The sequence below is a fragment of the Thrips palmi genome, unplaced genomic scaffold (assembly GCF_012932325.1).
Source record: "Thrips palmi isolate BJ-2018 unplaced genomic scaffold, TpBJ-2018v1 HiC_scaffold_8, whole genome shotgun sequence".
Taxonomy (NCBI): domain Eukaryota; kingdom Metazoa; phylum Arthropoda; class Insecta; order Thysanoptera; family Thripidae; genus Thrips; species Thrips palmi.
The window spans coordinates 8,191,089-8,217,416 of record NW_023144635.1 but is presented as its reverse complement, the minus strand read 5'-3'; the positions used below and the strand labels follow the sequence as shown (position 1 = coordinate 8,217,416).

Genomic DNA, 26,328 nt, shown 5'->3' with positions numbered 1-26,328 from the left:
CAAAATGCACAAGAATTGATAGGCATTTTCTCTAGTGCCGTGTCTGTCCACACATGTAGCGAAGCTACGGGCGTTTGAGGCGTGGGCTGCTCTGCACCACGGATTTCCGCTTGAGAAGGAGTCAGGAGAATAAACACAAAAGACACGATTTGGAAATTGACAGCTCATTTAATAATTTAGACATGTCCATGCAAGACAAAGACAAGGTTGCACCTGTAACACTTTTACCATAAATGAGACCAAACATTTTTTAAAATTTTTGGTACAAAGACTACCTTATTCTGTATAAAATTCATTTTACATCTCAAGGTACATAAACAGAAACTACAAGAAGATGAAACCATAACAATCTATTTCCGAATGAGGATATGAATTCTTTCTATTGTATCAGACATGCCACATAAAAGAATAAGAGGATGTTCCAAGGTATGATTAAGAATAATCTCAGGGAGACACATATCATTAAAAATATCAGTGCTCTTTGAGCCATTAGTTCATTAATTAAAACATAGCAGTGAAGCTAGCACTGCATTTGCACAATTCCATTCTGGCCTGATAAATTATAAAGGCAATCAGAGACATAAATAATAAAACAGATAAACTGTAAAATAAACAAACAACAGATCAAAATTAAAACGTAAAACAAACAAAGACTCATTTTAAAAGTTTTGGCAAATAGAAAATTAATTTCAAATGTCTGCCAAGCGACAAATACAGAAACAAACTGACTGGGGCCATTCTCTAGTTTCATCAATAGTTCTCCAAGTACAAAGTTCTATCAAACCAGTGAGATAAAAAGTACGGATCAGGCTATGAAAGAAAACAAATCTTCTATACAAATTGTAGGCTATTCAACAAAGTCTAATACAATCATGGCTGAATCCAGAGGTTGCAGAACATTGAAACAAGGAACAGAAATTTAAACAAGGCTTAAGTTTTTGTCAACAACAACAAAATTGAAAAGGAAAATACTGCAAGATTAAAAACTGCAGATGTTCAGAACGTAATGTTGAAATTTCTGATTTGTTTTTTTTTTCTTATAGAGAATTAAAATGTAAGCTGCTCAGAGACAACCTCATTCCTCTTACCTAACAATATTCTAGTTTTAATTGACATCTCCAAAACAAGTGATATGAATTATGTTCACTGAACTCAGCCATTACAAGAAGTTATCATACAACAATATGCCAAGGTAACTTTCTTACAAGCCCCGACATATTCTTTATATCCATGATTTAAACAAAAAATCAAACAAGAGTTTCTTATGTAACACTGTTACTTTGAAAAGAAACCAATGAAATCACAAAAATGTTATGAGGTACTTGATACCTTTAGACTAATTATAAAATCACAAACATGGAAGTATTAAAACCTGTCATATTAATTTCATTGAGCCCCTTGCTTAACACCTGTAGTACAAAATTCATTATTTCATAAATGGGAATGATCATAAGATATCTTACTCGTACTCATTGTGAGGTGCATTGTCTTAACTCTGCATAATCCTTTTTGACATTGAAGCTTGTAAATACTGCAATAGTAGCAGTCAATGCATTTTGTGCGTTTACCAAACTTTAAGTGATAGACTCAATATTGACATACTGGGTACAGTTCAACAGAATGAATAAAATTAATATTGCATACTTTTTCTTAAATTTGAAAGAAAAGTAGAGCCAAAGACTATTTCACTCTAGAAAAATAATGTGGTTGAAGTGAGGAAATAGCTTTTTGACGATTTTCACAGTAATACAGAGTGTCATATCCCTTCCCTCCCTTCCCAAATGAACATTAATTGTATTCATATCCTTGTATTCAGGCTCTGGACAATCATCGTACTTATGAGAACCTAACCCATCAACATGGTTGAATCAAAAATACGGACTATATCAGAGGCCATTAATCTCTAAAGGTGAAGTATTTAAATACGTATGCTTGAGAACGCATCCGCAAAATCATTATCACAATCACAACTAATAAAAATCACATCCTGTAACTACTAATGGAAAGTTAACTAAAAATCTTACACACAGCACTGGGAGAGTACATACAGTCTACACATTTATACTTCTGGACTTGAAGCGTCACTATTTCCAAACTTAATCTGGAGATCAGCTGGTTCGTCATGTTCACTCTCTGTATCAACAGACACAGTTCTTGAGGCAGGTTGGCGAACAGCCTCCCCACTAGATGTCCAACGCCGTTTCCATGACTCCAGTCTCATGATCTGCAAACAAATTATTTTTATGTTAATTTTCTCAAAGAGACAAAAGATGAACGATAAACAACTCTACACGAACACGAACCCAATAGGGGACTGAATGCCAAAAGAATACCGTTTCACAGAAACTGCTACTACATGCCTCACACAGAGTACTACCTACACTACAATGAAGGACAATTCCTACGAGATTTTAAATAAACAAAATAACAGACAGATACTGCAGTCAATATGAGAAACATGAAAATACTGTAGTCAATATAACATGCATCAAGAGGGAAAACCAGTTGAGATGACAAATTTGCATCTCAAAACCATAAAAATGGAATGGTATTATCTTACACCAATAAAGGAGGCCTTGAGATAAACAGCACTCATTGCACAGATTTTTGAAATAAGTACTTCTCTTAATCCCCCTTCAGATTAAGAAAACATAGTTGACACTGAGGGAAAATTGACCACTTTTACAGAAATGAAATGTTAGTAGAGTACAAAACATGCAAAAGTACATTGAAATGATTTTATTGATACCCTAAAGTATACTTGTAGTTTTTCACACATGTAGTTTTGTTTAGCACCTGTTAGTGTGATATCTGCAGGCAACAAAGGTTGGTCACAATGTAAATAAGCCATGCCAAAATTTGTGAAGCTTTTCAAATATTATCTGGTTGCAGTCCTATCAGAGATACTTTCTCACGCATTATATATGACGTTGAAACTTATTAGGCAAAGTAAACTACCTAAATTACGCAATGCTACAAGTTGTTTCCATTTGTTCTCTTTTTTCATAAGTCAGAGTTGTTACCAAATTTTTATTAACCACAATGCATAACACACAAATGAGAAAGAGGTTTTTACTTTCAAGACAGCGCCTACAAAAGGTGGGAAAAAGAGAGGAAAGTCATAACTTGGCATGAAATTAGAGGAGAACCAAAAGGCCATGCACAATGCTACAAGATAGCAAAGTCGGCTTTTGCTCTGAGACATCACAGCATGGCACTTACTCCGGCCACTTCCAGGGTTCACATGGACTCGTTGGTGTTTGTAGATTGGCAAAGTACTGAACAACATAGTGATAGTGTAAAGTACTAGTTAAATAATTCATGAAAAGATCTTGTTAAATTTTTATCACCCAAGACATAATAAACTTAATCTTAAACTAAGTTTGAATGAACATTTTTCAGGGAATATTTCCCATTAAAGTTGGGTTTTCACTAAACCATAATGAAACTCACCTCTGCTTTAAGTTCTGCAACTTTGTCCTGAAGCTCCCGTACCCTGTCACTGTCATCAAGGTTGCTGCGTAACTCACCCTCTGCTACCATCTCTTCATTCTGCCAAAATCAACAAATTTTTATATGAATTTTTGTTTTTGATTCCACACATCAAATCACACATTTTCATTCAACTGATTATTCATTACCTTCATTTCTAATCTGGAGATCTTTTGTGTCAGCTCAGCCACAGCCTGAGCATGTTCAGCATCCCTTATTCTAGCCATCATTGTTTCATCCTTCATCTGTAAGTAAAACAATATGATGTGTAAAGATTTTACATTAATCCGGAAAGAGCAGTGATCTGAGGTGAATTTACCTTGGATTCCAAATCAGCATAGCGATGCTGTTGGTCCCTGAGCTCCCTAGCTGCCTCTCGCTCACGGGTGGCACATGTCTCAAGGTCCTCCCGTAACTGCTTGTTTTCAGCATCTTGGCGACGAAGCTGGTTGGTGCTGACTTGTACTTGTGTTTCTAGTTCCATCACCTTCAGTCTGAGCTCCTTGACCTCTGTAAGAGTATCCATTTCTCGGATTCGTGTAGTCATGAGCTCCTCTTCTAGTCGTTGAGTATCGGCACTGCGATTGTCCCAGAACAAAAGCTTTTTAGGAGTAGAATCTGGAGGTGGATTGGCCTCAACACGATGCTCCTGTAATACAAGGTATTGCATTAGGGCAGTGGAAAAGAAAACAATCTGAAGTGACAGAACATGGGTAAAAGCTTTTACCTGGAGATGCCTCTGCCATTGTGAACTCAGTTCTGACACACGTTGGCGAAGATCTTTCAGAGAGAGGTTGGCTTCAGCTTCTCGTAGCTTGACTGCAATGAGCTCTTCTTGCAAATGTGCTACTGAATTGTCTACTGTTGATTCTCGCAACGTCTTTTTATCCTGGCAATTAAAACAGGTTAAGGGTTTATGGACTTTTTTTTAAGAGTACAAAATTTACATAGCACACATGAAATTTAAGTTACACACCTCCTCTAGTTCTTGGATACGTGACCTCAGATCCCTAATGATTGCTTCATTTTCTGCTTCTCGGAGTCGAACTTTGACAAGCTGTTCTTGGAGGCACTCAACCATTTCTTCCTTCTGAGTAAGCATCTCTTTTTTCAATGAGATTTCATCCATTGAGGATTGTGCTGAATTGTGCTGAGAAAGGTCATAGCAAATTAGTGCTCCAATTAAACTCAATTTTTATGTGCAACATGTTAGATGAGATTCAAAGTTAAATGGGAAGCAGGACACTTACTGTCTCTTCCATAATCATTGAAAGCTTGCTCAGTTCTTCTTGTGCTATTTCTAGTTTATGAGAGGTTTCTAAATGAGTGTGGCGAAGGGCAGCCAATTCTCTTTGGACAACAAATGTTGTTTCCTCTTCTTCTGCACGAGACACTTGTCCTCGTACCAATCTATCAGCCAACTCACTGGATTCTGCTTCAAGAAGTTCAACTCGTTGACGAAGCAGTCGGTTCTCATTGCGAAGTCGCTGAAATTGGTGAGTCATATTTTAGAATAAAACCAAGTTTATTTTTAACAATGTTTTTAAAATAAAGTAAGGCAGATTTAATGTACCTTTAATTCCACCATTTCCTCTTGCTCCTTGGTTTTCAGCGCAGTGTACTCCTTTTCCAACTTTTTCATTTTCTTCGAATTGAGCTTAATGTTGTATGCCATGTTCATAAGACCATCAGGGTCCTCCTCAGCACGAGGTGGTAGGTCCTTTTGGAAATACTATAAAAAAAAAAAAAGAGTTTTCATTGAATAAAAAAAGTGCAAAAAGAGAGGCAGGACACATAAAACACAGCTGTATTGGTCATTCACCTTGAGCATGCCCTCCATATCCAAGCTGAGTATGTTGTCTTTTGCAATTGTAAGAAGAGCTAAGGCCACTTTAAATATAATTTCCATTCCTTCCAATAAAAATACATCCATTATCCTGGCAAAAAAGGACATTATTTTGACAGAGCTTCTACTTTTAAGACAAAAATGAACTGATTAAATAATTGATGTATACCTGCATGCAACTGGAAGAGGCAGAGCAGTCGTGAAAAGAGTTAAAAACCAGCTACTTGCATACATGCTGGTATGGAAACTTTGAGATAAAAAGTGAATGTGGAGGTCTTGAAGATGCTCCTGAACTAAATTTTCCAGTTGGTACATGTAAAGTCCTAGTTCTGCCATGGTGGGCTTGAACATTTCTCTCAAGCGATAATCCTGCATTAGTTTCACTAGAACAGCAAATGTTTCTTCCTCAGGCATCTGTTTAAAAAATCAAGAGAAAAAAAATCAGTACAAAGTCACAAAGACCTTTCAAATATTTTTTTTTTAAATCTGCACAATTATGGCACACTTACATGCATGAGTAGGAGGCCAACTATGAATCCTGAGCCCTGGCAGTAACCCACTTCACGGTCATGCAAAGAATATGCCTTCATGACGTTGAATAGACTCTCCTGGCCCAAGCCATCCTTCTCCTTAAAAAACTCATGCTCAGGATATGTCCTGGCAATGTCTCGTCGGATCACCTAATGGCAGATACAGGAATAAATTAAATAACTGGGTAATAAAATAAATGAGAACTTTGCTAGTAGAGAGAATAACAACTGCTAACCTTTTCACAAGCCGATGTTGCCTTGATATACTCTGCATATTGTTTGGTGATAGGAGACTCCTGCGCACTGCATAGCCTTTGCCAGACAGTGCCTCGCAGTTTGTTTGGGATGCCCTTACGGACAAGATCCTGTGAACATCAAAATTTCAGTTGCTTCCATGACACTTCATAACACTTAAATAATGGTCTGGAACATCCAGCATTAAAAGAGAAGCTTACCCGGACATACTGGTTTTTCTTTTTGAAGAAATTGTCCCAGTCACTGACAACCCGCCCCCAGATAGTCCATGCATCTTCTTCAGCATCTTCAGTTCTGTCTTGACTTGAGCTTGTGCCTGGAAAAGAATTCAATCTGATCATTGGATCTAGATAGAACAATCACAAGGCAAACTGCAATGACGGACAGGTTGGCATAAATAGACCCGGTAAAGTCCCCCTTCCACATAAGATAAGAGATAAGACTGATAGCATCTGAATTTTCTTATCTGTGAGAAGCAAATACAGTCCGCTCACAAGGTGCATTTGGTTTTAATCACATAAAGAAAACGTCAAGAGAAAAGGGAATTAAAATACGTACCAGATGTTAGGGATATTTGTGAGGTGTCCGAACTCTTGCGGGAATGTCCACTGGTTCCAGACAAGGAGTTCAAGGATTTGGCATCGGCTTCGATGAGCCTGTAGCAGAAGAAACGACAAATCAGACCAAAGAAACTCGTTCGTCTCACTGGGATTCGAACCCGGGCCTACCCCTCATTCCCCGCCGCCCCGTCCTTGTCCTTGTCCTTGCCCGCCCCGCGCCGCTTCAGCTCCCAGCCCCGGTTCAGGCTCAGAGGGCCGAGGCGGCCGAGGCCGAGCAGCCGCCGGGCAGACTGCTCCAGTTTCACCCTTCCCGCCGAAACCGAAACCGAAGCCGAGGAGGCGGCCATGTCGCGGGCCTGGCCGGCTTGGCCGGCTTGGCCGGCTTGGCCTCGGGTGCGGAAGGAGGCGGTAGCGGACACCGGCATTTCCAGGTCGAAGGGCAGCGCGACAGCGCGGCAGCACCGCCAGACGGCCGGCGGGTACTTTGGGAGCTTCCCCGAGGGGGCGTGGGCCGGGCCGGGCAGTGTCTCTGCGTCTCAGGCTGGCGGCCGACTGCCAGAGGGCTGGCTAGAGCCTAGGGCTGCAGGGCCCAGCCGGGCAGGTAAGGGAAGGGAATGGCGCTGCCCTGAGGACGGCGACGGTGGCGGCGCGGCGGCGGCCTCGGCCACGACATGTGCATACGTACCGGTTTGCCTCCTCCAGCTTGGCGAGTAGCGCCAGCTCGGCGGTGGAGACGAGGTCGTTGTTGTTGGGTTCGGCTTGCTCCGCTTGCTCGGCGGGGCCTTGGGGGCCTTGGCCACAGCCCTGGCCACAGCCTTGGCTCGGGCTGGGGCTCGGCGTGGCGCTCACGGCCTTGGCGTCGGGGTGTGCGTCGGTGTGCGCGGCGGATTGGGCTGGCGTCGCGGCGGCCTGCACCATGGCCAGCTTCACGGACGCGCCCGGCCCGGCCTCGGACACGGCCCGGCGAGCAGGTGCAAGGTCCGCGCGGGGCTCCCCACCCCCCCGGCCGTCCCGGACGGGGCCTCGGCCATCCGCGGGTACCGCAGCGCCGGTCCTGCAACAGTCAAAAACAATGCCGTCAGCGCCGTCAGGACCGTCAGGACGCAGGGCCTCGCTGACCCGCCTCAACCTCGCGTCCACTGTGTACTCGGGGGACTGGAAGGACACGCTACAGGACGCTGTCGGGCTGACGCCATGCAGGACGCGGTCCCCAGGTCCCAAGTCCCCAGCACGTCGCCAGGTCAGCGCCCTGCCGCGCTGCCCCGCGCTGTCTCCAGACGCCTCTTGGCCGACGCCAACCTGCTGTGTTGCCAGCCCCGGGCCCGGCCCCGGCCGCGGCTCAGCTGACTGGAGCAGAGAAAGTCCTGCTGGAGTCCGGCCGCTGGCCCCGCCGTGTGCCCCGCCTGCATGGCCTCTGGCCGACACGCCGCTGCAAAATCGTCTTTGGCGGCCGGCCTAGCCTCTCTCTCACCGCCCGGGACACTTCTTCCAGTAGCAACTACGTACAACTAGGCGGCACGCGGCACGCGGCCGTGGGCGGAGTGAGAGTGAGAGTGTGCGAGTGCGCGCCTCGGCCCGCTCCCATGTCCCTCCAGACCTCCAGGCCCTCCAGGCTCGCTCGGAATGACGTCCTCGCCCGAGTATCGCAGCCAGACACCGCATCATTGACTGACTGACACATGAGTTTTCTGATCGGTTGGCCCAGAGACAACATCAACTCTCAACCGGGTTCAGGAAAACAGGCGGATCTCGTCCATGTTTTTCCGCAGGCCACACGGCCGTTGGTCGCCGACGCCCCAGAGGGCCAGAGGCCCGGCCCGCCGGATGCGCGGAGAGCGGAACCAGCGCGTCGGTCCGCCGGACCTGTCGATGCGTCCCGCCCTCCGTGCCGCGGCGCCGCGCGGTGACACCGCCCGCCCCGCCCCGCGGCTAGATATGACCGCAACCGGTACCGAACCACGGCGCGGCGGGGCGGGGCGGGGCGCGGCGGCGCACCGGCAGGTCAACGCACTGGCGTGCTGGCGTGCCATCCCGAGCAACGGGATGCGCGGCGGGGCGGGGCGGGGCGGGGCGGGGCGCGGCGGGGCGGGGCGGGGCGCGAGGTGTGTGCAAGAGGGCCCGCAGGACCGTACGCCACACCTTGGACCGCGGACCGCGGCGCGGCCGTGACCACAGAGTACACGGAGTACACCATTTGCTTATTTCCGCCGCGGAGGAAGCCAGGGGCTGTCGGCGGGGCCGCCCAGCGACGGAGTCCACCCGCCTTCCCGGCTGGGTGAAAACCAACGAGCCGACGAGACGGTTTCCAAAATGAAACTTGCTGTTCCCGTCTGGTTCACGTTCACGGCCTGGACGGTGGCGATGGCGAGGGCGGCCTCGCGCCTCGCCGCCACGCGTGCTTGCTTACCAGACCCTCCTCTGCTGCACCACGCTGCACATGACGGCGGCTGTCTAGAGGCGCTGGCGCTGCATCAGGCTGGGCACCAGGCTGGACTCCGCTTCACACTTCACATGGCGCTGCAAAAGGGGAGGGGGGCGGACGACGGGGGTAATCCAGCGCCAACAACGCGGAGCGTGAAGGCGCCGCCGCCGCCGGGATTTCGGACCACACGCACACACACACGCACACCGCCGCGTGAGATCGTTATGGCCGGGCACTCGGGCGCGCACGCCGCGCAGCAGGTCGAGGGGGCCATTACACTTGACGGAAGGAAACGGGGGCACGGCGACTATAAAAGCGACGTCCACGTCGCTCGTTGAGTAATTATCACACAAACTGGAACTGCCGCTACCCGGCTCCTTGTTTGCTCCTGACTGCAACTGCAAGTACACTGCACACTGCGGTGACGTCACCGCTTGACGTGACGCCAGGCTGCACGCTACACCGCGCACTGTCACTTTTGCCGCTCGCGTCTCTCCTCTTTTTTAAGGACGTGCGCGTCGCGACGACTCGCACGGCGATAGGGCGATCTCCCGCGAGGACGCCGACGAACGCGCCAGCCCGTCAGCGCTTTCGTCGCTCTGGCTGTCTCTCTCGCACTCGCGGTGCGTGCCGGTCGGGTGCGAGAGAGACAGAGAGCAGGCCGGCCACCTTTCTCCGGCCCCAGGCCTAGGCCCCAGGCCCCAGGCCGCCACGGGCAAGGCCGCGGAGTGCTTGGTGCTTTCCCATGCAGGGACTCTCGCGCCCACAGCCCCGCGCCCCGCCCCGCGCCCCGCACCTCGCAGCCCCGCGGCCAAGGGCACCTGCACTGGAGCGGAGTCCGGGCCGCGGCTTTCTCACCAGAGCGCAGAGGGCCACGGCGGCCACCGGCTACTCGACAACCTTCGCCGTGTTCGACAGCACCGCGCGCACTTCGCACCGAGACGAGCACGCCCCGGGGCCGTCCAAGCACGCCGCCATTGACGTAAGCAGGCCGCATCACTGGCGCCCCGTCCATTCTCACACTCTCGTTGGCGTCCGCCACGTACACGCGCGTGTGTGTTCCGTCCACGGCACGACCGCGACGCCGCGGTGCAGCGGCGGCAGGTTCCCACCGAGGCCTGTTGTGCTCGCCGAGCTTCGCCTCGCCGCCTCTCGTCCTTTCGTAAGCACCCAGTGCCTCTCGGAGCCTTCGGCAATTGCAGCCCGGCTCCAAAAAGTCGAAAACTCGGCCGCAGGGCCGTGTAGCTCGCCCATTCCGTTCACTGTGACGCGCTCGTGGGGCGCCCCTCCGGCCGGATGCAAGTGAGTGAGACGAGACTGTTGGAATACTTCTAGCGCCTGCTGGTCGGCCACTGGGACGCGACGACGCGGCGACGCGGCCAGGGAGAAGGGACGCGGAGTCTAACGGTGTGGTGGACGACGGGCACGTCATTAGGCCGGCCGGCTAAGACGGTCGTCGGCGCGGTGCGGCCGTCGTCGGCGTCCTCTTCGCCTCGAGGCGCGGCCGCGGCCTCCACTCCGTCTCCCTCGCACTCGTGGCGGGCGAGAGCGACAGGGCGATGCAGCCTCCAGCTACGCCGCTGCCGCTTTCTCAGTGACACCCCTTCCCCCTCCCCCCAGCGACGCGTGCCCCGCAGCCTGCCACACGCCACGACGCCCTGCCGTGCCCCGCCGTGCCCCGCCGTGCCCGCGCCCAGCAAATCGGAGCCACTTGAGTCGTCGCGCAGCTGGGCGGCCAGGCACGGCGCGGCACGGCACGGCGGCGTGGGCCTGCGCGAGAGTGCCAATGACGGCGTCTAGTTGATCCCCGAGCAGGAGAAGCGCCCTGTCACCAAGGACTGCGCGCCGACCGCGAGGAGTGGCACCGCGTAGCGCAATGTTTTATAGTGCACACTACCTGCAGTCCTAAACCACAGATGATGCACCGCGCTCTGGACCATCCAACCAGCATAAAAGTCACTTCTGCATGGACTGAATTATCGCTGGGGTCTTTGCGACTGATTGTGCACACATGCTTGCGCATTACAGCCAGGAGCAGGAGCACTTAATAGTCACACCTAAAACGTATCGTCGCCCCATCCCCAGGGCAAAATAAATACAAAACGCGTGTCTGCTGTCACAGAACGCCTCCCCGCGCGGCCCGGGCCTGCCAGTCCAACTGTCACACGTAAAGGGGTGCGGTGCGCGAGTGTGTACACGAGGGGGCGTGTGGTCCGAAATCCGGGGGGGGGGGCCGTGGTGGTAATCCAAAAGGCGTAATCCAAAGGGCACTGTAGTCACACAAACACACAGACACGCACACACACGAACGACGGTCGCGGAGGACGATGGGGCGTCCGGCTCGGGGGTCCTCGCGGTCCACGCTCCGGCACGAGCCAACATGCACTGGCGGGGCCTAGCGGGGCCCAGCAGGCCCAGGGTCCCAGCGGCAAGCGGCACGGCGCGGCACGGCGCGGCACGGCAGTAAGGCCATGTGGTAAGGCGCTGCCGCGCTGCTCCAGCCCCCTCCCGTCCCCCCTTTCTCGGCTCGGAGGCGGCGCGGTGGCGGGGCGGGGCGGGGCGCGGAGTCGAGTCCGTCCGCCCCTGCACGTCGAGCGCGGCGGCGCGGCCGCGTCGGGGCCGCCAGACAGACCTCGGACAACCCCGCCAACACACATGACCATACTGGTGCGCCCCGCCCCACACCGTGCTTTGATTCGAGGCGGGGCTCGCGTCGTCGTTTCGCCCGCAAAAGAAATAAGCAGCAAGCACCCCCACCCGGGCCGGCCGGGCCAGTCCGCCCCACGCGTTTGCGTTTCGCGTTTATCGCCACCCGGCGAGCCGAGGCGAGGCAGCGCACGGATTCCGAGAGTCGTTTCCATCGCGCTGCCTCTCTCGCACCTACACGGCACACCGTGTGAGCGCGAGAGAGACAGAGCGATAAAAAGTCATGCTGGTGGGTCCGTCCGTAACGCCATCGCGCACAAATCAAGCCTAGCAAACGACCGCGAGCGCGGGGGGCTCGGAGGCGGCCAGCGGGCTGTCTCTCTCGCACCTGTAGGGCACGCCCCGCGAGTGCGAGAGAGACAGAGCGTCGGGAAGGCTGTTCGGAATCAGCAGGCCGCGGTAACGTGGTAAAGATTCCCGCCGGATTTGCCTCATCTCGCCTCCAGCGCCTCCAGTGTAGTAGTACAGCGTGCGGGAGCCTTCAGCCTTCCCTTCTCGCCCTGCAGGCTGCCAGGCTGCCAGGCTCGCTGGGATGGGAACGTTGCATCGCATTAGCGGGCCACTTCCCGGTGTGCCGCCCTGCCTGCATCTCTAGTCCCCAGTCTAGCGCTAGCGGACTCCATGACGGGGACGGGGCCGCCGAGGTTCTCATTAGCGGAGGGGCTCGAGCTGGTCGCTGACCCCTGGCGGTCTGGCAAGGCGGGGCGCGGCCCGGGGGCGGTGTCCGGGCCAGTGGTTCAAAACGGTGCCGCCGCGCCGGGGGCAGCCAGGGATCGCGAGCGGGGGCGGGGGCGGGGCCAGGCCGCCGGTTAGACGCTAGACCGTCGCGTCCCACACGCGTCTTGCCTTCTCCCAGAAGGCGCCACATTCTCAAACGCGAACGGCGTGCATTCGCGCGCACCGAGCAGCAAGCACCGCTGGACATGTTTATTCATTTCATTCCGAGTCCGGAGCCTCGCCCGGCTTGTCGCTCGCACTACACGGGCTGTCCCACGGCGCGTGCCGCGGCGCCGCGGCGGCAGTCCGGTCACGTCGCCGCCGGCGCTGCCCTGGCGTTGCCGGCAAACAAAGTTAAGTGGCGCGAACTGCGGAGAACTGGCCAACTGGGCCCCGAAACGAATGCAAATGGCCCCACCCGCGCCGGGCCCGGGCGTGGCGCAACACAACTGGTTCCGAGCCGTCCTGGGTGCCACCCAAGCCAGTGCCGCACGGTGCCACCCAGACAGAAGTCTAGGCCTCGTGTCATTCGGGCACTGCCTTTCCCGTTAGGCGACGAACAGGGAGCAGTACCGACCGACACCTGGTAGCTACGTACTTCTTTTACTGTCCTCGCGTGTGAGTGTGTGTGAGAGAAAGAGACACACACACACAAGCCACACAAGCAAGGGCGGGGCCCCGCGATGCGATATAATGTATCGCCGGGCTCTTGTCGCACGCACGGGGCGTGGCGGCGCGGCAATGCGAACGCCCACCGCGCCGTGTCCATGAGCCCCCCAAGGCCGGCCCGCCGCGGCCCGCCGTCCTGGAGAAACAAAACAGAACGAAATCTACGGCGGCGAGAAGGAGGGAGAGAGACAGGAGAACGGGGGGACGTCGTCCCTGGGGAGCCTGCCGCCACACCGTCAGGCTACGCTAGGCTACGCCAGGCCAGGCAGCCGCCCGCGGCGTGTCACACTTTGGGGCGCACACGCCACACCGTCGTCAGGCCGACATCTGCTTATTCAGAACGGTGCTTTCGTCGCGCTGTCTCTCTCGCACGCCCGCGACGTTCCGCAAGGGGTGCGAGGGAGAGGGGGATACGCCGCGTGCGTGTGGCGGCAGGCACGGCAGGCACGGCAGGCACGGCTTGCGCGACCCCTCCGGAAGTACGTTCGGGCGCAGGGCGGCTAGGACCGGGCCGGGACCGGGCTGGGACCGGACTCGCTAGGCGCTCGACGCCCGGAGGCTGCATCCAGGCGGCCGGGGCCTACCCGGCCGGTGTTACAGTGTTACACCACACCCACACGCCACCGGCTGCGTGCGGGGCGGCGCCGGCTGGGCCGTGCAGCCGCGGAGCCGCGGACATGGAGACGGACGGGTCGGCGACTCTCACGCACCCCGGCCGTGCCGCGACTTGACTTCCCCGCAGTGCCGGCCTCTCGTCGCTCTGTCTCTGTCACACGCACGCGGGACGCGCCGCGAGAGCGACAGAGACAGCGCGACGAGAGGCCCACCGTTCGGAGCCAGCCCGCAGGGCGCAAGGCGCACGCCGCAATCCCCCATCTTCCCACAGTCTAATTAAAGCAGAGCCCCCTGCCCATACGAGGCCTGCCCTCTGCGGGGCCCTGCCTCTGCCCTGCTCGCCGAGCCCGGCGCCAACAGGTAGAGCAGGGAAGACGCAGCCGAATGGCCGCTCCAAGGGTCCCACGCGCTCGCACGCGCAACTGCACGCGGGGAATGCGAGCACGGCAAAAAAGACACCGACATAAACACGAGCAAACAAGACATTTCGTTTTCTAGCGCGCGGCGCCGCGCCGAAATACGCGTCTCGAAATACGTGCGCGCGCGCCGCCCCCCAAACAACACGGCAATGTCTGTCCGTCCGTTCGTCGCCCCGCTGCTCCAGACGCATGTCATCCGGAAGCAGGCAGACAGACAGACAGGCAGACGGGAAGCTGCACAGAGCCGACCTTATTACATCCGGTGCAGCAGCCAGGCAGCCAGCCCTAGCCAGGCCGAGCCTTGGGCAGGCAGGAGAGGGTCTCGTCCTCCTGGCGGAGGGAGGGGCGGGGAGGTCGTTAAACTTTCATGGCGTTCGAGGCCCCCCGCCACAACAACCACCCCGCTTACGTACCGCCCCGACGTGTTAAAGGGCCGCACGCGCGCAGTCCCCGCGCAGTCCCCGCGCAGTCCCCGCGCAGTCCCCGCGCAGTCCCCGCGAGACGCGGCGCCACAGTTTATGGCGACTCGCGCGGATGGGATGGGATGGGTGGGCCGACGGCGCGGCGCCGCGGGACACTTTTAGTAAGGACACGGGCGCGAAGTGTGGCATCGCTCATGCCGAATCAAGGAAACTGCTTCATTTTCGTGTCGTTGATGCGGAGGACTGCGGACGATACGAACCACCGACACCGGTACGGTCACAGCACCATGGCGAGCGTTCCACCGAACCAACCTGAAACAGACACGAGAAACGTCAACTATTAGAACACTGCCCACACGACACTGTTTAAAATTTAAAACCTTGCGGTCCCGCGGCGTGGCGCGGCGAGTCCACCCACACCGCGCCATTCCGTGACAAAGCCGCGAGCAAACCATTCCACGCCGCGGACGAAGCTTGACCGACCGGGCGGCCGCGGGTAGCGATATCCGCGCGGACCAAATTGGCACCCCTCCCCTCCCCCTCCCCCGACCCCACCGCGTTCGCCGGGCGCGCCGAAAACCCGCGCTGCTCGCCGAGATTCGAAATAAAAACAGAAAAAACAAAACAGAAAAACACAAAAACGCGCCGCTGAAACAAGAACCGGAAATAAAACTAAGAGGGCGCGCGGCCAGCACCGCTGCTGCTTTGCATCACAGTTTCCTCCTGACAACAATGGCGCCGCTCGCCCTCCCTCTCTGTCCCTCCGCCCCGACCGGTCCCGTCTCGTGCAGTGTCGTGACGCCACCGCCAGTGTAGGAACCAGGGGCGAAGGGAACGACCGCGCCGCGCACGGCGAGGAAAAGACGACAAAGTGAGGCACTCGTCGTGGAGGCGGACAAAGTGGCAAAGCGAGGCGCCGCGGCTTCCCTCTCAGACACCAATCCGACGCTCCGTCTCTCTCGCACCCCGACGGGACGCCCCCAAGGGTGCGACAGAGATGGGGCGACGAAACGACTTCTCGAGGTGCGCGATGGCGGTGGTCTTGACCACGTCAACCGGCACCACCACACCGGCAAAGAAATGCTAGCAGTGTCTGCGTGTTTTGGTGCGTGGGCGGATCGGTCGGTCTGACGCAGCCTAACGCAGCCAGGCCGGTCCGCGGCGGCGCGACCTTGGCGAGCCCCCTGGCCCCCCTCAGCGCCGCGCCGCCGCGTCGCGGACTGGCGCCCCCGCGGCCGCCCGGAGCCCGGCCCGCCCACGCCGCTGGAGCGCGCTGCTGGAGAGCTCCGTCTCTCTCGCACTGCTTCGGGACGCGCCGCGAGTGCGAGAGAGACGGAGCGAGGCTGCTCGGCATCACTCTGGCCGGGCCGGGCTGGGCCCAGCGCAGGAGACGTGTCGTCACTTTATTAAAAGCCCTTTCCTTTCCGAGTGTTGACGACAGCGGCCTGCTCCGGCACCGCCAGCACCGCCAGCACCGTGACTCGTTTGCATGCGCCCCGAAACACCGCCGGGCCTGCCCCTTGACCTGCAAGCCTGGAGCCGCTCCAGCAGCATAACCTCATGCACTCCAGCAAACTCCAGGGACTTCCAGCGCAGACTTCGGTCCGGTGCGGTCAAGCAAGCTGCAGCACAAGGATCCACTCCAGCAAACTCAAGCAAACTCCAGCTGAGGGTTTTACAGTGGAAAGTAAAGCCTCCGGCGCTCCAGCACACGCGTCATTTAAAATACTTAAACTGTACTAACGGCCTGGCCAACGGGGCTGGCTGCCTGGCGGCGCCCACGCGGTCTCAGCGGGGGGCTGCGCCGCCGCACCTGAGAGCGGTAGCGGGTCCCGCCAAAAACGTTTCGCCGGCTGGCCGTGCCTCGCCTCGCCCACGACTCCACTCCACTGTTGCGCTCTCGCTCACTCTCATTGTTCCACTCGTCTGGTCCGTCCTCCTTTGCGAAGCGAGCACCGTTTGGTTCCGTTCCATCCGGGCCCCACACGGCCACCATCTCCGCGACGCTGCTGGAGTCGTCGCTGGAGTCAGCGAGTGGCGGGCCGGGCCGAACGACGCTGCGCCGAGCCGTCTCCGTCTTTGCATCACCACATCACTGGCATCAGCAACAACGGCGGGCCGCTGCACCGCGGCGTGGCACAACAACACCGCTTGCGAAATGACTAATGGCCCGTTTACTTGGCGGTGACGTCCGACTTCTTTTCACTCGTTTTCTCCCCGTTCTGCTACGCTCGTCGTCGGCGCTTCCCGCGCTTCGAGCTTCGAGCACGCCGTAAATCGAGACGCAAAGGAGCCGCGCAGGGCTGACGAGGCTCACGGAGCGGCGAAGAGGAGAGAGAGAGGAGCGGGCGTAGACACACCGCAAAGCAGAAGGCACGCCGACGCCGTAGCAGGCGTCAAAGAGTACGCTCCAGCCCAACTCCAGCGAGGGGCGGAAAGGGCCAGAAGGGAGAACGTGAAACCATTTCGCACGGAACAGCCCCCTCCTTCCACACACACCGACAGACAGACACACAAACACACACACGCAGCCGACACACACCTCATTAATTTCCAGCAGGCCGGTCCGTGTCCCGGCCGGGCTTTACAAATTTATCTGGGCCGCCGGACGCCGCGCCGAAGCCATGACTAACGGTCCCGCTGCGGCCGGGGTGGCGGTGGACGGGGTGGACGGGGCGGACGCCGGCGACCCCTGCGGGGTCCAATGGGGTCCCCGATGGGGGCCCGGGGACCGCCGCCGAGAGCGCCTCCCCGCCCAGGACGCCACATTACACCTCCTCGGCGACTGCTCATCGGGGGCTGAGCGCGGCGGGCGGCGCTGCGCGGTGCGGGTCCAGGACGCCGACGGTCACGGCGGCGAGGGAGGGGCGGGTCAGCCCGGCGCCTTACGGCACCTCAGGGGGTTGGCGCCGACCTGGCCGGCCGTGCCGGTGACCCGCTGCAGGCCATGCTGGCCCTGCCCGTCACTGGGGCACGGTGGGGCACGCCGGCCGAACACGAGAAGTGCGAGAACAGTGCCGAAACCCCAGCCGGTGTTCTGCCTTTCCTTCCTGGCATCGACCATTCAGCCGTGCGCGGCCCGGCCAGGCCAAAGCTCCGTCTCTCTCGCGCCCCTGCGGGACGCCCCGACGCCCATGGGTGTGAGAGAGACGGAGCGACGAGAGCACTACAATGGGGCACCGCACCGCCACCGCCGCGAAGTGCGTTGCGCCATCCGCGATAAATATTCACGGCGTTGCGCAAACCGATACACAAAACGCAAAATTAACAATTGCGATACGAATTGCGATACGACGACGCACAACCGCACCGCCACAGGCCGAGGCAACGCCGAGGCAGCGCGCGCCGACCAGCCTATCATCAGCACGGCCTGCGAGGCCTCCCACACGCCGCTGCAGATGCACGACAGCTGCCAGCGGCTGCAGGTGTCCAGGTGCGCGCCGGGCGGCCGGCCAGCCAGGCGTGGCGGCATGGCACGGCGCGGCACGGCACGGCCAACAGGGTCCGGAACTGTTTGCAACTTTGATGAGTCCATTTTCCCACGTGTGCCGCTGCTCGGGTGAGGCGATTCGGGGAAGTTCCAGCGAGGAGTTCCAGCCAGGGGTTCCAGCGAGGAGTACCAGCAAGAGATTTTAGCGAGGAGTACCAGCAAGAAATTTCAGCGAGGTTCCCGCAATACTCTTGAGTCGGAAATGGTAAACAAGGTTCGAGCATGTCCAGCATGGTCCAGCATGGTCAGTTCAAAAAAGGTTTCCAGCTGGGTGGGGGGGGGGGGGGTCCCCGCGGCCCACCTCAGGTGGAAGGGCCCGGCCGAAGGGGCCCCGCCAGAGAGCACCTCTGCAACTTTGATAATGACAAAACGCTCTCCTCTCGTTCATCTGCACTGCACCGCGGCACGGCCTCCGTCGTCGTGTGTGTGTGGCTCGACGTCTCACTCGACGGCGGCACGGCGGCGTCGCGGTGGGTGGATAACGGGCTGCGGCACCGTAAGCTCGCACGCGCGCACACTCTCTCACACCCACACACACGCCCCCCACACACACGCACGCGCAGACAAACACATTAAGTATTTTATGAGCACGCACACACACATGCACGAACACAGGCACGCGCACGGCGTCTGCGGAGTTTGCATATATTGCGGCGTTCAACAAACACGACAAAAAAATGCGTCCCCGCGAACGGCGGGATTTGGTGCGACGCGGCGTTCTGGCGACCGCGAGAAAGGGGGGGCATTTTGGACGCTTTTGTCGGTGTCCTTTCGGATTCCACGTGCCGTGCCGCCGCGCCGCGCTCTCGAAATGATTGCAGCCCGCGCCTCGGCTGCCTCGGCCGTGCCGCCGGCGAGGAAGACATTCCAGGCTGCAGCATGCGGGACGCGATGCGGGACCCGCGGCACCAGCGGCACCAGCGGCACAGGGGCTGGCTCCCGTTCCCCGTTTGCAAAGTGGATTACTTCGCTACTCATGGCCGGTGCAGCGGACCGGAGGCCTATGGCTTGGAGCCTACGCCCTGGGCCCTATGGCTGGGGCGCCTTCAGTCCCGCGCAGCTGGCTCGCCGGACTCAATAATACACGAAAACTTTAAGTGGCGCGAAAGGCGGAGCAGAGGAAGAAAAGGGCGATAACAACAACAACAACAACAGCTGCGACTCAAGAGCCCATAAGCGTTCCGGCCCCCGGAGCCCGCCAGAACCTCTAATGCGAGGTTAATAGGAACAATCGTAATTACATAGAGTCGGCTCGAAATGAAACCAGCCGCGACCGAGCCCGGCCGGCGTCGACCCCGCCGCCTGGCCGCGCCGCGCACCGCGATCCACGATCCGCCTGCTGCCGCCGACCCGACCCGATTCGCGGCCGCGGGCCCCCTCGGGTCCCCCCGCGGGTCCCCCCGCGGGTCCCCCCGCGGGTCCCCCTCCCCCTTGCGTCACAAACTCCGCGGAGAAAGTCCGCCAAAGACTCACTCGGCTCGGGGTTCTCACTGTTATGTGTTAGGCGCTTATTACGCACCCAAATTGCGTTTTCTTTACGACTCGGCGGGGAAACCGGGTTAAATTGAACCGGGTTTAATTCAGTGCGGTATATCCCCGCCTGCGGACCTAGCGAGCCAGCCGGCCAGCCCGTGGTGGTCACGCAGCCCGCGCGGAAGCGCGGGGTGCCTGCAGGCCCTGCGAGGCACGTCCCTCACCTCGACAACAAGGGCGAAAGCCACCACCACGCCGACGCGGAGGTCGCCGACGTCGCCGACACAGCAGGCGGCTCGACGAGACCGCAGCCGCTTTAGATTATCCGCCGCAGCCACCGCAGGCTCGGCATCAGCTCGGCATGGCGCTGGGGCTGGGGCGCTGGGGGCGCCGGGGTGGCGCCGCGGCGGGGGCGCACGTCGCCGGGGGGCTGTGCCTAGTCGCGGAAGTACACGTCGTCGGCGAGGTGCACGTTAACGGGGACGTTCAAGTCGTCCGCGAGGTTCGCGTGGTGGAGGTGCCCGTCGTCGTCGGGGAGGTTCGCGTCGGCCACTCACGCGTCCCGCACACATACGCACGCACTGGCGGCTTGGCGACGCGCAGCTCGGCGGTCTGCAGGCGTTAGCGTTTTCCGCCGCTGGCGGTGTAGTGGCCGCGTCGCCGCGCCTCACTGCCGTGCTGCCTGACCCAAATACGAACGGGCGCCGTCAAGGCGAAGAGCGGCGCGCACTGCCGGCACGTACACCGGAACGCCGCGCCCGCCGCCCGGGCTGCAGTTGCTCCCCTTCGGGTACATCGAGGCACTCGCCGCCCTCATCAGCAAGGCGGGCAGTGGCGGGGGCGGCGACACGGCGCCAAGATTTCCCCCGACGTCGCCTGGCTCGGCGGCCGGCGGGGCTCCACACCCGGGGCAATGAGCAATGCGCCGTCCCCCGCGTCAAACATGCACAAGCAATCTGCACGCGCAGATTGCCCACGGCGGTCAGCCACAACACCGACGCACGCACCGCGAAAACAGTCTGCTCCACTTGAAAAACGCAATTTTGTTTTATTACTGCGAGGCCGCCTTTGTTTTGTTTTTTCGGCAAGCCGGGCGTTGTCTTTCTCACTGTGTCCGTCTCCCCTGCGGCACGCCCCCACGCGTGCGAGAGAGACGGAGCGACGAGAGCCCTCGGTACCGGCAGGACGGTGCGGCCTCTGGAGGTGACCGCGCACCACGTCCGCCGGGGCCTCATTGATCGGGGTCTGGCGGGGCCGGCGGGCCGGCGGGGCGGAGTGCAAACAGGTGTTGTCAGGGCCAGCCCGGCCAGACGCTACGACCACACACCGCATAGGCCTCGGGCCTCTCGGGCAGCCTCGGGTCTCAACGAGGAGGCGAGGCGCCTTCGTCCACGCCTCCAGGCCCAAAACACTGAGGGATCTTTTTAACAGTGCAGGGTGCACAGCATTGGACGGCTATGCAAAGATGGAGAAGAATCTAAAGCAGCATCGACACACTGACCAAACAAAAAAAGTGAAAAAAAAAAACAGAAAAAAACTGAAATTTTAGTACAGGTACACATACACAGGTGTATGCTAGTCGCGAAGTGGATGGGTACGGAGTGAGTGCGCGGCGTGTGCAGGACGCTTCTGCCGGCCTCGTCACCGGGTCAGGCAGTCGGGCCTCGTCCGTGACCTCACTGGAGGCTGCGGCACACTGTGGCACGCTGCGGCGATGAGCTCAGCCGGACCGGAATAACGCACCGCGCCATGCCGCGCCACGCCGCGGCCGTGAGGTCGAGAGGCGAGACCGGAAGACGAGGCGAGGCCGTGCGGACCGCGGCGAGAAGTGACTGGATTCAAAAGCGGGTCAGCAGGGCGCGCCGGAACAACAACAAGAGCCCCCCGAAAAAAAGCAGACACAAAAACAAAGGCCGGTCATTGTCGTTCCATTCATCTCGGAAATGAGAACTTCATCGCCGCGCTGCCGCACAGTGGGCTAAAACGCCCTTTTAGACGCTCAAAACCTACATTTCAGCCATTTTCGATCGTATATGTCCCAAATTTGGTACAGACCCTCTTTTGGTCTTACTTTATAAAATTTTGAACAAGCGGCGGCAAGTGTGACCTTATCTCAGCCGTGGTTCACCGAAAATTGATTTAATATAATCGTATTTTTATGTTGTATATTTCTGAGTCTGCGGGAGCAGTCTCTCTTTCCACTAGATCAATGCAAAACATATTGTTGTTTTTAAATGTAAATTTCAGACGAAACAATTGAAAACTGCTGAAAGGAGTCAAAAAGGAGTCAAAAACATCACTTAAATTATATGTACGTTCTTAAAAACATTACTGTGAAAAATCATGGCTACAGATTTTATAACAACTGCCAAACTTCAATTTCCTAAAACCAATTTTTAAATGTTATATCATTTTACTCTTCATGGAACAATAACATGGCAGGCTCATTAGCCTGGTCATCAAAGGGGCCAACTATAAGTGAAAGAACTGTGGCACACAGTTTTTAAGACTTGGCTTTAGGTTTTTTTTTCTGAAAGAGCTGATCACAGAATCAGATGAATTAACATTGCAGTCAGAAGATCTGCATTCCCATCAATTCTGTTGCACTTCCGGGTGGCCTTTTCTTGAGTGTTAGTTGAAGAGAAGGGGCAGGGGGGCTAGGGAAAAGGAGCCAAATAGCACGTGAAAAGACAAGGGACGGTTGGGATGGTGACACGGTTGCTTGGATTCTTTCTTCGTTGGGACACATTTTCTATCAAAAAGGGGAAAATTGCCAATTTTTTAATGTTTCACAGCCGCGTATTACTGTTTGCGCAAATATGCGCAGGTTTTCTCTGTTGATCCTTTTAATTGACACATAGGTTGGTAATTTCCAGCGCTGAAACCTGCTTGATAGTGCTTGATTCTATAGTAGATCTCAAACTTTTGTTTTTAAAGTAAAAGTTATACAAATAAAGCGATTATATGCACACCAACACCCTTCAAATTATCGCAGGAAGATAACTCGGGTATCATTTTGAACGGGAATACTTGTTCTTTAAAATGGAACCTCCGGAGGTTCAAAATCTAGATGCAAAGCCGTCAAAATCGCTGTGGCGTTTTGTTGCATTTTTTTACTAAAAATAACACATTATCACAAGTTTTAACTTTGACGGCCTGTAGTGGTCGTAGTTTTGGTCTGACAACAAAAATAAGACCAGATTTGAAATCTGCGGAAAATTTCCTATCCGATGGAGACAAAGTTTGCCCGTTTAAACGATTTTTAATAAAGAGGTTTTGAGCGCCTAAAAGGATGTTTTAGCCCAATGTGTGCCGCCGGACCCGGGACAGCAGTGCCATGCATTTCATGCATGACATGCAAACGAGCCGGCGAGCCTCGCGTCGCGGCGCCCCAGTGCAGGGCCAGGGCCAGACAGGACGCGCGCAGCCTCAATGATTTCCCCGCAGCCTAGTTTGCAGGAGGGGCGACGCAAGGCGACTCAGCCCTTGGCCCAAGCCAGGGCCGATCGGGGCTGGCGGGGCTGGAAACAGATCGGCCACTTCCCCCCCCCCCCTTTCACCTCGGCCCTTCCTTCCTCCTCGAGGACCCGCAGGATAACGAGGGTAAACAGGGCCACGAACAGGCGGCCGGGCGACTGACGGGGAGACTCAGGGTGAGACAGGCCTGCCACCCTCTCCGCTCCACTCGACGGCTCGGGGGATGAAGGCTAAGGCAAGGCTAGCTCGGCCACAAAGGCATCGGCACAGTCAGCTCTAGCCCGGGACAGCGGTTTGCCCGGCAGTTAGTCGAGACGGTCGGGTCGGCGTTTAGCCCGGCAGTGCTGCGCCGCGCTGCGCTCAGCCTCCCAGCGAAGCCGCGGCAAGAACTTGGCCGCCACAAATCAATCCACGCCGCAAAGTCGGCGCTAAGCCGCGCCTCGAAACTCGAAAGGCAAGGCGCCTTTTAAAAGTTGCTCGTCTCTAAAAATCGGAAACTTATCAAAAGCGCGGCACGAGAAGCGGGCGGCGCAAGCGGCGCAAGGCGCAACTCGGGCCGGCTGAAGTTTGGGTCGCCTCGCCTCGCGGGACGTGCTAGTCGTTATTATGTGCCGCCGAAAAGTTGCCAAAGCCGGATGGAAATAAGGGGGGGGGGCAGGTGCAGCGGTCCTCCGTCGCCATGGCGACCACGGCAGCGGCGAGGTGCATCGGCAGAGCCACCCGGAGCCACTCACCTTTTCAACGCGGTGCGGTTGTTGTCGACGGTGAAGTCGACGTTGTTGTTGTTGTTTACGTTACAGCTGTCGCTGGCGTGATTGTTGTTGTTGTTGCATTCGCCGCCCCTGCTCTGCCAACGGTGCAGGCCCAGAGTCTGCAGGACCATGCTGTCCGTCGTCTTTACATTTCAGGGAACCGGCCAATCTCTATCGGAATCAATTACATCTCTAAAGCCGTGGCGTCTCTCTCATCCGCCCGGCGCGCTCAGCGCGCTCAGCGCCGCGAGGAGGAGGGAAGGAAAGAAATGGCACTACTTGAGGAGGAAACGGAGAAGGGGGGTGGCGACTTGCACTCAGCAGGCACCGCGCCTTCCTTGCCCAGCCAATGCAATTAGAAGTGCCATTTAAGGTCCCCCCCCCCCACTCCCTTCCCCTGAGGGCATTGCTATTCCGTCGGCACGGCGGCCAGCGCACCGGGGAGAGGAGGGGGGGGGGCACGCGGTGGAAGCGCAAACCGAGTTTGGCAGCTCGGCGGCAAAGGCACAGAGAGATAGAGAGGGATAGAGACACAGTCGGCCCACGTCGATGACAAAGTAGCAGGAATTCCAACTTGCCAGAGCAACGCGCCGACCGAGAGGCGACGGCAAACTTGATCCACAGTAAAGCCATCAACACGCCGAGCTCTATAGTTCGCTACACTGTCGGTTCGCCAAGTTGGCGGTCGAAGCCCTTGGAGGAGAAGTCCTAGAAATCTGCTCCCTATAGAGGGAAAGCACAAGGAGATTTTCTTTAATTAAAACGTGCCGGACGTCCCGTCGGACTGGCCAGGGCAGACAGGCGGAAAAATCTGCCGGGGCCTTCGGTTTTGGGACCAGTAACGTCACAAAGTTAGTCAAAGAGTGACTAAATCTCCGAAAATAGCCGTTTACGCTGATTTTGGGCGGCCACTGTGTCCAATCTAGTCACCGTAAAAGGCCTCCCTCGACGTCCTAGTATTCTTAAGACCCTACTCTTTCATGCCCTGTATCGGGAAGACGTTGACCACAACGATTTTGGCTTTGACCGCAACGATTTTCCGACCAAGTTGGTCAAAAGTGGTCGAATCTCGGAAATTTGCTGATTTTGCTGACTTTGGGTGGCCACTGTGTCCAATCTAGTCGCCGTAAAAGGCCTCCCTCGACGCCCTAGTATTCTTAAGACCCTACTCTTTCATGCCCGGTATCGGGAAGACGTTGACCACAACGATTTTGGCTTTGACCGCAACGATTTTCCGACCAAGTTGGTCAAAAGTGGTCGAATCTCGGAAATTTGCTGATTTTGCTGACTTTGGGTGGCCACTGTGTCCAATCTAGTCGCCGTAGAAGGCCTCCCTCGACGCCCTAGTATTCTTAAGACCCTACTCTTTCATGCCCGGTATCGGGAAGACGTTGACCACAACGATTTTGGCTTTGACCGCAACGATTTTCCGACCAAGTTGGTCAAAAAGTGGTCGAATCTGGGAAATTTGCTGATTTTGCTGACTTTGGGAGGCCACTGTGTCCAATCTAGTCGCCGTAAAAGGCCTTCCTCGACGCCCTAGTATTCTTAAGACCCTACTCTTTCATGCCCTGTATCGGGAAGGCTATTGACCGCAACTAGTTTGGGAGCGGTAGCCTCACAAAGTTGGTCATGAAGGGTAAAAACATAATGATGATCGGGGGCCATTTGCGGCCTTTTGGGGGCCAGTCCGAGCCTGGTCTGCGAGGTCTGCGAGGTCTGCGCTGTCCGGCGGGGCGGCCGCCACATGGCAGCGTGCCCGGGGCGAGCGGCGAGCCGGGCGGGGGCGGCGCTCCGCTCCGGCGAGACCATTCTATCCGGGCCGCCGCGCGCGAAGGCGAAAACATGAAAATGGAAAAATGAAAATGAACGCGGCAGCGGCTCTCGCGGTATAAATAAATCCCAAATAAATCAGGCGGCCGGCGAACGGACCGACAGACAGCTGGAGAAGACGGCCAGCGTCCTATGCTGGAACGGTCTGCTGGAGAGGCTCGCGGCGGGGCGGGGCGGGGCGTGGCAGCGCACCCGATCCCCCACCGCCACCCCACCCCACCCCGTGCCGTTCCGTCAGGACATAAGCACCGGCGGCGGCCTCGGAGACCGCCGTGCGACGTAGGCCACCCGGCCGACAGCCGCGCTCCACGGGACGGCATCCGAACGCCGTGCGAGCGCGCGCGCGGGGCGCCAAGGGACACGACACGGGGAGGAGGGAAGGGGAGGGGGACAGGACACGGATACACTGACACAGCACACGCCAAAGGGATGGGGAAAACAGGAAACTTTCCGCTCCGTCGGCAGCAGAAGCAGCAGCGGGGTCGCAGGCTGTACCGGAGGCGACCGGAGGCAGGCAGGGGGCGAAGTCGACCGCCACACGCCGCGTCCGCACTCGCACAGAGTCCCGAGGACATTCCTCCTGCTTTGCGGCCGTTGCCAATGGGGATGCCACGGTCCGGCGGGGCCCGGACACACTCCCCGGCGCCCAC

At 56.9% G+C, this 26,328-nt stretch overlaps 1 protein-coding gene across 4 annotated transcripts; it reads right to left on the bottom strand.

Moving 5' to 3' along the window:
* Positions 1-144: 144 nt before the first annotated feature.
* Positions 145-23,992, bottom strand: LOC117653410 (ecotropic viral integration site 5 ortholog). 4 transcript variants are annotated; one of them, XM_034399062.1, is made up of 17 exons: positions 23,828-23,991; positions 7,511-7,737; positions 7,369-7,480; positions 6,682-6,779; positions 6,324-6,439; positions 6,105-6,233; positions 5,848-6,018; positions 5,508-5,752; positions 5,315-5,429; positions 5,066-5,224; positions 4,743-4,979; positions 4,469-4,642; positions 4,220-4,381; positions 3,812-4,141; positions 3,642-3,737; positions 3,454-3,552; positions 2,060-2,224 (listed from the first exon to the last, which is right to left on the bottom strand). In XM_034399062.1, the coding sequence occupies exons 1-17, from the start codon at positions 23,974-23,976 to the stop codon at positions 2,060-2,062; spliced, it is 2,784 nt and encodes a 927-aa protein (XP_034254953.1). In that variant the 5' UTR covers positions 23,977-23,991. The 4 variants fall into 4 exon arrangements, with proteins under 4 accessions (XP_034254952.1, XP_034254953.1, XP_034254956.1 ...); XM_034399065.1 differs by lacking the exon at positions 23,828-23,991 and adding exons at positions 9,091-9,200; positions 11,406-11,458 and having other exon boundaries at positions 7,369-7,737; XM_034399064.1 differs by adding an exon at positions 3,223-3,278 and having other exon boundaries at positions 2,085-2,224; positions 7,369-7,737; positions 23,828-23,992.
* Between the last annotated feature and the right edge of the window lie 2,336 nt (positions 23,993-26,328).

What these genes read in the sequence shown, in the direction of transcription:
- LOC117653410 (XM_034399061.1), bottom strand. Translation starts at nt 23,976, where the DNA reads ATGGTCCTGCAGACTCTGGGCCTGCACCGTTGGCAGAGCAGGGGCGGC. An exon ending in AACCGCACCGCGTTGAAAAG is followed by an intron (nt 7,738 to 23,827) that starts GTGAGTGGCTCC and finishes TGACTGTTGCAG; the next exon opens with GACCGGCGCTGCGGTACCCG. An exon ending in ATGCTGATTTGGAATCCAAG is followed by an intron (nt 3,738 to 3,811) that starts GTAAATTCACCT and finishes TTTTACTTACAG; the next exon opens with ATGAAGGATGAAACAATGAT.